At 48.3% G+C, this 10292-nt stretch overlaps 1 protein-coding gene across 1 annotated transcript in view; it reads left to right on the top strand.

The window, feature by feature from the left end:
• The window catches only part of col6a4a (collagen, type VI, alpha 4a), an 80359-nt gene that overhangs the window by 42249 nt on the left and 27818 nt on the right, over positions 1-10292 (top strand). Inside the window, exons 5-13 of the mRNA XM_015056730.1 lie at positions 585-1193; positions 1912-2499; positions 2806-3375; positions 3576-4196; positions 4281-4841; positions 4997-5554; positions 6084-6662; positions 8070-8648; positions 8723-9066. Of these exons, the coding sequence (XP_014912216.1) occupies positions 585-1193; positions 1912-2499; positions 2806-3375; positions 3576-4196; positions 4281-4841; positions 4997-5554; positions 6084-6662; positions 8070-8648; positions 8723-9066 (5009 nt within the window). The remainder of the gene's footprint in view (positions 1-584; positions 1194-1911; positions 2500-2805; positions 3376-3575; positions 4197-4280; positions 4842-4996; positions 5555-6083; positions 6663-8069; positions 8649-8722; positions 9067-10292) is intronic.

Raw genomic sequence — 10292 nt, 5'->3', positions numbered from 1 at the left:
CAAGATGGCCGCCGTATTTCCTGCGCCGGAGCGGCCAATGCGGGGTCTACTCTTATATTATGTGTATGTTTAAAACTGGATCACAGTTGGAGAACGTGAAGACAGGAAACGGAACTGCTGCATAAGCAGACTTCAAAATAAGAGCATGAGTAACTTAATTTAACTGAAAATTCACAAAACAGCCAAGTAAATTAACGCTGTAGCATTTATCCTTAAAAATTAATTTAGGGGAAGCTAAGTATGCTAAATGTTTTCAAAGTTATCAAAAAGATCTAATGAATAATTAGCTCTGCTAATAGCACATTAGCTAAGCCGATTTCCACGGTGCGTATTAATGAATATGAAGGTGTAAGGGTTTTTAGAGGAGCTCTCTACGATTGGCTGTGATCTCTATCCCCGCTGCTGGCATCCAGAAACCTTCCAGAACCGGACCGAATCAGGAATCACGCTACTTATTTTCCTTTCACTCAACATGATAAGACCACCACCTCTACTCTGAAATCACGCTACGCTTCCTCACCTGAGGTCCGGTCCGGTTCTGTTAAATTCTGTCAGCGCTCTCCTTGACCTCCACCCTCCCTCAGTCTGCACCCAAGAGGCCATAGCTGACCTGGTCTTCCTGGTGGACGGCTCATGGAGCATCGGCACCAAGAACTTCAATCAGATCCGTCAGTTTCTCTACACGCTGGTCAACAGCTTCGATGTCAGTCCCGATCACGTTCGGGTCGGCCTGGTCCAGTACAGCTCCATGCCACGTACCGAGTTCCAGCTCAACACCTTTCAGGACAAGAATGAGATCCTGGAGTACATCAAGAGCCTACCGTACTTGGGGGGCGAAACCAACACTGGGAAGGGCCTGGACTTCGTACTGAACAAGCACTTTGTGGAGTCAGCTGGGAGCCGCGCGGCGCAGAGAGTGCCGCAGATCGCCGTGGTCATCACCGACGGCAAATCGCAGGACGAGGTGGAGCGCCATGCGGAGAGGCTGAGGAACAAGGGGATTATTCTGTACGCCATCGGCATCAAGGACGCGGATGCAGATGAGCTGAAGCAGATAGCTAACCAGCCGCACAGTCAGCACGTCCACAGCGTGTCGGACTTCTCCGCTCTGCAGGGCATTTCCCAGAACATCGTCCAGACGCTCTGCACCACAGTGGAGGAGGCCAAGAGACAAGTCCAGCAGATGTCTCAAGGTAAAGACCGGTCTGGTCGCACATCCAGAGCTCTGATCTGGAAAGCTGTGATTGGTCCGTTTCCTTTAGGATAAACCCAGTTTGGTCCCTTGGGGCCACAAGCTGATCATCAAGGTCCTGAGGTCCTAATCAAAGCTATGGGAAGATATTCGCTAAAAACAGACAGATTTAATCACTCTCGCTTTGAGCAGGGTGACAGTGGAGAGGAACAAACCCTTTAACAGGAAGAAAGCTTCAGGAGAACCAAAAACAATATAGGCAACAATCTGTCGCGACTTTTTTCCAGACACAACCATTGAGCCAGGAGTTTCTACAAGAAAGTAGGTAGACTGTTATGATGTCAGTAAGTACAGAAAATTCCAGAGATGTTTCAGAATAACCGGATCCAGTCAGAGGAAAGTTTAGGACTGATCCAGAAAGTATTCAGGGTGTCTGTCTGAGTAAACGAGCAGCTGGTTCAACAGGAGAGGAGCCAGAAAACTAAAGGATCTGCCTCCGCGAACCCTGCTGAGTAACATTTTACTGATGAATAGACGGCAGATCATCGAATGGTGAGTTCTGCAACTCAGCTCTGGGAAACACCTGATTAAATAATCTCTCTTCAGAACAGAAACCTCTGAGGTTTGTAGGATGTTTCTCTTCCAAACACTCGGAGTTCAGAAACACTCAGACCAGAACCAGTTTTTACAGTGTTTAACTTTCTTCTTCTTCTTTGCAGAATGTGCCGTAGCCAACATGGCCGACATCGTCTTTCTGGTCGATGGCTCTTCCAGCATTGGCATCCCCAGCTTTCAGCAAGTTCGGTTGTTTCTCCAAAGTGTTGTCTCCGGTCTTGACATTGGTCCAGACAAAGTCCGGGTTGGCCTGGCTCAGTACAGCACCAACCCTCACAAAGAGTTTCTGTTGAAGGAGCATCTGGACGCTCCATCTCTGATGACTGCAATACAGAAATTTCCCTACCGGGCCGGAGGCACGAATACCGGCAAGGCCATAGACTTCCTGATGTCGGAGTACTTCACGGAGGAGGCAGGCAGCCGAGCGAGTCAGAGAGTGCCTCAGATTGCCGTGGTCATCACTGACGGAGACTCGTCCGACAATGTGACGGACCCGGCCCTGCGACTGCGAGAACAGGGGGTCATCGTCTTCGCCATCGGGGTGGGAAAGGCCAATCTGGAGGAGCTGGAGAACATCGCTAACCAGCCGTCTCAGCGCTTCCTGTTCACTATTGACAGCTACGAGGCCCTGCAGAGGCTGACGGGGGGTCTGCTGCAAACCGTCTGTGTCTCCATGGAGGACCAACGACAAGGTGAGAGCTGCAGGGCCTCCAAACTCCCTCAGTAGGTCTTCCCATGGTGCTTTTGGATTTAAAGCAGACGTCAGTGTCAGATTTGCTTGCTGTTTTTGCAGTCTGGTGTTTCACATTGTAGCTGGTCTTAGAAGCATGATGTGCTGAATTCTGCTTCCTGTGATGCTCGAGGTCAACATTTGGTCTCAAGAACAGCCTTAGCTTAGAGACTTTCTTATTCCCAGTCTAGAGTTGGTTGCTGGTTGAGTTGGACCAGTTCAGCACGTCTGACCTCCAGAACTCATTCAGTGTTGTTCCTTCTTTCAGCTTTGGCAGAGAAGTTTGCAGACATCTTCTTCCTGGTGGATGGCGGTATGACACAAACTCAGTTCCAGCAGGTCAGAACGATCCTCACCCGACTGGCCAATCAGGTTAACTTTGGAGCATCTGCCTATCGCCTGGGCTTGGCCCAGTATAGTGAACAAGTGAAGGTGGAGTTTCTCCTCAACCAGCATCAAACCAGAGAGCAGATCCAGGCTGCAGTGAAGAGCTTCCAGTATCTCCGACTTCCACCTGCTGCAAAACGAAACCTGGGCGCCGCCTTGACCTACGCCAGCACTAACTTTTTCACCAAGGAGGCGGGAAGCCGAGCAGATCAAGGCTACCGACAGTTCCTGGTTGTTATGAGCGGGAATGACTCCAGTGATCATGTGTTTTTCGGATCCCGTCAAATCCAGTCAGAAGCCATCACTGTGGTGGGGATGAGCCTCGGAGCGTCCATGGAGGAGCTGCGCGTGGTCGCCACTGGAGAGCATGTCTACCGGGTCAACACCACTACTGTTCCTCTGCTCAGACGCATCTTTGAGACCGAGGAACCCGAGAAGTCTCTGACTCAAGGTTAGTTCCACTTAACTTTAATTGTAGCCTGACTACCTGCTGCTGTAGCTCATCCACTTAAGATGAGCGCTGCTCCGACGTTAGCATCAGTAAATCTGATCATCACAATTACAAATGATCTGCTTTTTAAGCACTTAAGGAGAACTTTAACCACATCATGCCAAGCTGGGTGTTTGACATTATTTCTGATTTTTCTGCAGATTGCAGAGCTGCCAAACTGGCCGATATCGTGTTCATCGTGGACGAGTCAGGAAGCATCACCGTCCAAAACTTCCAGCTGGTGCGTTCCTTCCTGTACTCGATCATCAGCGGCCTGGAAATTGATCCAAACAGAGTCCGAGTGGGGATCGTGTTGTACAACGAGCACCCCACAGCGCAGGTCTACCTCAACACATTCAAGCAGAAAACCGAACTACTGAACTTCGTCAAAATCCTGCCTTACCGTGGAGGTGGTACGAACACCGGGGCTGCCCTGAACTTCACACGGGAGAACGTCTTCATCACAGAGAAAGGGAGCAGGAAGGATAAAGGTGTGGAGCAGGTGGCTGTAGTGATCACCGATGGAGAGTCTCAGGACAACTTGAGCCAGGCAGCAGCTGAGCTTCGGCGTGCCGGAGTCACTGTTTACTCCGTGGGAGTCCAAAATGCCAATGAGGAGGAGCTGAGGCAGATAGCCTCCCACCCTCCACAGAAACACGTCTTCATGGTGGACAGCTTCGCCAGACTGAAATCGCTGGAACAGTACCTGCAGAAAACTCTGTGCTACAACATCATCCGCCAGGCGGTGTCAGTCAGCGCAAGAAGATCCGGCATCAGAGAAGGTCTGCAACAAAAACAACCTACAGATATTCACAGCTTTCACTAACCTACTGGGAACAAATGTCCTGTTTGTGTTTGCTTCACAGGCTGCGTCCAAACAGATGAAGCTGAGATCTTCTTCCTCATCGACCACTCAGGAAGTATTTACCCGTCTGATTTTCAAGACATGAAGAAGTTCATCCTTGAGTTTATCAACATTTTTCGTATTGGACCACAACATATCCGCATAGGAGTCGCAAAATATGCAGATTTGCCAGAACTGGAATTTGATCTGACGACCCATTCGGATCAGGAGACGCTGAAGAAAGCAGTGGAGGAGATCGGACAGGTGGGAGGCGGCACAAAGACTGGGAAAGCTCTGGAGTTCATGGGTCCGCTCTTTAAAAGAGCCATGGTGACCCGCGGTCACAAAGTTTCTGAGTACCTGGTGGTCATCACTGACGGAGAGTCTGCAGATGAGGTCAAGGCTCCTGCAGAGGCTCTGAGGGCGCAGGGCGTGATCACCTACGCCATCGGGGTGAAGGACGCTGTTGTGAGAGAACTGGAAGAGATTTCTGGCAACCCAAAGAGGATGTTCTTTGTTAACAATTTTGATGCTCTCAATCCAATCAAGGACGATATTATCACTGACATCTGTACCACAGACGGTAAGCGTACTGGTTTATTCGGGAGGATCGGTGGAAAGTAGATATCCTCCAGAAAAGTTTGGAGAATGTTTAGTAAAAGGTTGTAGGTGGATTTCAGAGGCATGATGAACATTTTTAAGGCTTCTCATCCCATGTCTGTGTCCATTTGTCTACAGTTTGTAAAGATGTACCAGGTGACCTGCTGTTCCTCATCGACAGCTCTGGAAGTATCCACCCAGACGACTACAACAAAATGAAGGACTTCATGAAATCTGTCATCAGCACATCTTTTGTTGGCAGGAATAAGGTTCATGTCGGTGTGATGCAGTTCAGCAGGAGCCAGAAGCCCGAGTTCTCCCTCATTGAGCACTTCACCAAAAATGACATGATAGTGGCCATTGACAGCATGACACAGATGGGCGGAGGAACGAACACCGGCGCAGCCATCTCAGCGGTGTCCCAGCTCTTCGATCCAGCCAGAGGAGGACGCCCAGACCTGCCACAGAGGCTGGTGGTGATTACTGATGGCGAGGCTCAAGACGACGTCAAAGCTCCTGCTGAGGCGCTGAGGGCCAAGAGGGTTGTGGTCTACGCCATTGGAGTGATGGAGGCCAACACCACCCAGCTGCTTGAGATCAGCGGCTCTGCAGAGAGGATGTACGCTGAGAGGGACTTCGATGCTCTGAAGGATCTGGAGAGACAGCTGTCCCTGGATCTGTGTGATCCAGAGAGAGGTCAGAAAGTATTATGTTTCCAGGCTATGAAAGGTGTTTGTTTATTTTCCTTATAGTAGCTTCTGTCTCAAGTCGAGTGGACTTGAGGTTGAAGTCCACTTTACTGGGCCAGTTCAGAACCTCAGGCTCGTTGGAGCCACCCAGAGGTTAACCTGCTGGCGGGTCATTGTCTTTCTACATCCTTCAGTGAGCTTAAGGTCACAGATGGTCAAAGTATAGCCTGAGGCATCCCCAGACCATCATACTACCACCACCGTGTCTGACTGTAGCTATGTGATGTTCTGGTTCTGAGATGCCATTAGTCTTACACCAGAGCCCCACTGTTGCCTCTAAGTCCGCAGAACATTTCAAGGATAGTGACAGTAACTTTCTGAGGTTTTCTAGCCTACGTCCTTGTCAGAAAGGTTCTATCTAGGTGATTTCTGGGCATGAACTGTGAAACTGAATCATAAAATGGGGTGATTCATGATTGCCACATAGGACAAGATTGCTTTTGCTCATCTGACTGGCTTTCCTTTTTCACTTCCAGACTGCAAGAAGACGGAACAGGCAGACATCATCTTCCTGGTGGACGGCTCCACCAGCATCACCCTGGACAAGTTCAGAAGCATGCAGAAGTTCATGCAGTCCATGGTGAACCAAACCATGGTGGGCAAAGACCTGACTCGCTTTGGCGTCATCCTCTACTCCACCTTCCCCAAGTCTGTCTTCACTCTGAGTCAGTACAGCTCCAGACAAGAGGTTTTTAAGGCCATAACAGCCCTGAGGTCCTTGCTGGGAGACACCTACACTGGACGGGCCCTGACGTATTCGTTGCAGTTCTTCGGTGCTGAGCATGGGGGCCGGGCGGCGCTGAAGGTGCCTCAGATCCTCATGGTAATCACCGACGGAGACGCTACCGACCACTACAGCCTGGTTGAGCCGTCTGCGGCGCTCAGGAACGCAGGAGTCAACGTGTTCACTATCGGGGTGGAAGGAGCCAACGTGACCCAGCTGGAGATCATGGCTGGTAACGATCGGTCCAAGGTTTTCTACGTGGACAATTTCAAAGCCCTGGAAACCCTCTACAAGAACATCAGCCAGGTGCTCTGCAACTCCACCAAGCCAGGTGAGACAGTCCCTTTCATCCGACGTTGCAGTAAGAACCTGAGCTGCAGTTGGAGCATGCTCCAGCTAATGTGCTAATAGCATGATTCAGCCTCAGTTGAATGAAGTGCGGCATCTTTGTTGAAGTTTTGGGTATCGATGGTCAAGAATTCAAGTAGTTACACATCTTTGCTTTTATTTTGAAGTCCTTTCAATTCTGCTTCCTATTGATAAACATTTACACAAATGAACGGACGCAAGGAGGATTACTGACATGAACGCATTAAAGAAGAGCAGCACAGTTAGGAGTGTAGTTGCAGTTTTGACCCTGTGGAGGGCGATATACTCTGTTGTAGCACACATTGTGTCATTGTGGTTATTCAACAAACATCTAAAGCCCCGTGTCAAATATAAGAGTTTTATTAACATTTGGGTTACGCAATATATAGAGAAACTCAAACTATATTTTCAGTAATTACTGATCTTCATATCGGCATTGATATCATCGTGGTTCAGCCGTTTGTAGTGGATTGACAGTCATGATCGGGGTCAGGATGAGGAGTCTGATTCTGACCCAGTCGGCTTCCCGTAGCGGTTACAGACAGTCTGATGCGTCTGTTGTTCAGACCGATCAGCTGTGTGTCGCTGGTCTGAGCCGATCCTCCGATGGACGATCTGGAGTCGGTCAGACGAGGATGAGGAGGATCTGCAGTCTGTTGGAAACCAGCTCTGAAACGGCCGGCGGTCCGATACCAGAGCTGCTGCTGTGCTGGACGTCCTGCATCCAACACGCCAACGGCTCCACAGAACATCTGAGGCTTTATGACTGGAGACATCATGTGACGTGTTGGGGCCTTTTATTGTCCAATTGTTTTCATCTACCCAGTGGACATGTCCCACAATGCACTGAGTAAATAACTGAGTGATGCTCACTGACAGCAGCTTGGATTAAAAATTATACACAGATCAAGAGAAATATTAGCTTTCAACAATAAAACGTCAGCAAATGTTCATTTACTGTTGTTAACTCCACATGGCAACAATATCTGACATGAGGTGTTTATATTTTTGTTCCCATGATGGGTTAACATATAAGGAAAACTACTATATATGGTTAGCGCTTTAGCGTTAGCTACCACTAATACTGTTATCATGCTTATCAATAGACTATTTATTAGGTTGATATGGCGCTTCAGCATTAGCTTCCTCTACATACTGTGTTTGTATAGCGCTCTAGCTTTAGCATCAGCTAAATACCGCATTGGTATAGTGCTTCAGCATAAGTTTCCATTAACTACTATGTTTATGGTTAGTGTGTTAGTGTTGGCACAATTAGCTTTGTAGCTAGCGGTGGCACCACTGCTGGGATCACTGAACTCTCTGAGATGTTCAGCTTTCCTCATGCTACTTCCTGTCGTTGCTTCTGCAGTTTGTGAGAAGCAGCAGGCTGACCTGGTTTTCCTCGTCGACCAGTCTGGCAGCATCAGCTCCAACGATTACTCCATCATGAAGAACTTCACCATTCAACTGGTGAACAGCTTTAAAGTCGGTGAGGATTTGGTTCGCGTTGGACTCGCCCAGTTCAGTAGCAGCTTCCAGCATGAGTTTTACCTCAACCGGTTCTACCAGGAGACGGAGGTATCTGCCCACATCTTCAACATGAGGCATAAGGGTGGAGGCACCAACATTGGACTGGCTCTGGACTCCATCAGGGAATATTTTGAAGTTTCTCGCGGCAGCCGGAGATCTTCAGGAATCTCACAGAATCTGGTCCTGATCACGGACGGAGATTCACAGGATGAGGTGGAGCAGCCGGCCGATCGTCTCAGAGCCCTGGGGATTGAGATGTTCGCCATCGGCGTTGGCGACGTCCACGACCTGCAGCTGCTGCAGATCACCAAAGACCCCAGGAAGATGTTCACAGTGCAGAACTTTGGCAGCCTGGATGCAATCAAACAGAAGGTAGTGGACACCATCTGCAAGTCCAAACCTTCAACAGACCAGCCTGGTGAGTTACAAGTTCAGTCTGAGGCTGAGTTTCATTCTCCATCAGAACCCAAACATGAGCTTTCCTTCCTGCAGACTGCTCCATCGACATCGCCATGGGCTTCGATATCTCTCGGCGAAGCGGCGAGACTTTGGTGAGCAGCCAGAGCAAACTCCAGGCCTTCCTGCCTGAGATCGCCCGCTACGTTTCCTCAGTGCCACGCCTGTGCTGCACCAACAGCGCCATCACCCCCAGCTTGGCCTACCGCCTGGTGGCCAGGGACGGCCGCATCCTGGACGACTTCAAATTTGAGGCCTACAACGAGGACGTGGTGAGGAAGGTCATGACCTCCAGTCTGAGGGAGCCCACGTTCTTCAACTCGGCCCTGCTGCGGTCCTTCGAGGCGAAGTTCAGGGCCGAGTCCAGAACCGGCGTGAAGGTGAGTCCGAGGCGGCGCGTTTGGGGAAACGGACGCGGTTCTGCTTCAGAACCAGCGTTGGAACCAGATCCTGTGATAATAAAACTTCAGGACAGTCAAAGCTGGACATCCAGGCAGCCAAGGCAGGTTTATTCATTCAAACTGAAGTGAAGCACGTCACAATATTCACTCTGACAGCATAAACCACCCTTCTCCTACTGTGGTAATATCAGAGCTAGCTCCCAGATTAGCACTTCACTGTTTAGCACACTTAGCTTCCTCTAAGTTAATTAAGAAGTGCTAATTTTCTAGGCTGTTCTATAAATTTTCAGTCAAATAAAATTCGACATCTGTGTTGAAGTTGTTAATTCTTAGCCATTTCTTCCATGCTCTTATTTTGAAATGACTGTTTACGCTGCAGGTCTGTTTCCTTTTCTCACATGCTTTCTTTTATTTCTTCCTCAGTAACTTTATTTAAACACAAAACATGCTGCAGCAAGCAAAAAGCATCATAAACATTTAAATGATCATTTAAACATTAAATTGTTGCTCGAGGGTCGAAGTCTTTAACAGTAGATTTAATATGATTGGCTTCAGCATTTAAACTTGATTTAAGGATTTTACATAGAGCTCCAAATGACTGAAGATAAAAAAATCTGGAATTTATGTTTTTGTTGGAGATGTTTAAGGTTTGAATATTATATTTACCATAAATAATATAAAGGTCTGTTTCACTAAAGTCACGTTTCCATCCCAGATAAAACAGGTGAATATTCTCCATAACAACAATCCCAAAACAGAAACTTGTCACATTCTCCACCTGTGATGCATAATGACGTTTATTCTGTACCCAGAATGCATTGCTGTAGTTCAGCAGTAAACAGATAAAATCTCCTGATGTTCTGCTGCTTTCTGACCAAATTCTACTGCTAATTACGATAAATTAGCAGCAGGATTCATAAAACGTAGCAACTTTAAAACTGAAGCTACAACAGAAATGTCCGTTGCAAAGAACCACTTCCTGAAGCAACAGGAAGTGGAGAAGTGATAGGTTTGATCTTTGTCATAAATGTGTTCTAGCATGTTGTCATTGATATGTGGTGTTAGCACTTTAGCGCTAGCTTCCACTAAGTGCCATGTTGGTATTCTGCATTAGTGGAGCTAATGCTATGGTTAGCGCCAGTGGTGGGAAGTAACGAAGTACAAGTACTTCGTTACTGTACTTAAGTACAATTTTAATGTATCTG

This window comes from Poecilia latipinna, unplaced genomic scaffold (genome assembly GCF_001443285.1).
Source record: "Poecilia latipinna isolate Pla-1442-1.1 unplaced genomic scaffold, P_latipinna-1.0 Scaffold1402, whole genome shotgun sequence".
Taxonomy (NCBI): domain Eukaryota; kingdom Metazoa; phylum Chordata; class Actinopteri; order Cyprinodontiformes; family Poeciliidae; genus Poecilia; species Poecilia latipinna.
Note: the sequence above shows the minus strand (reverse complement) of the source record. Positions and strands in the feature narration are given on the sequence as shown.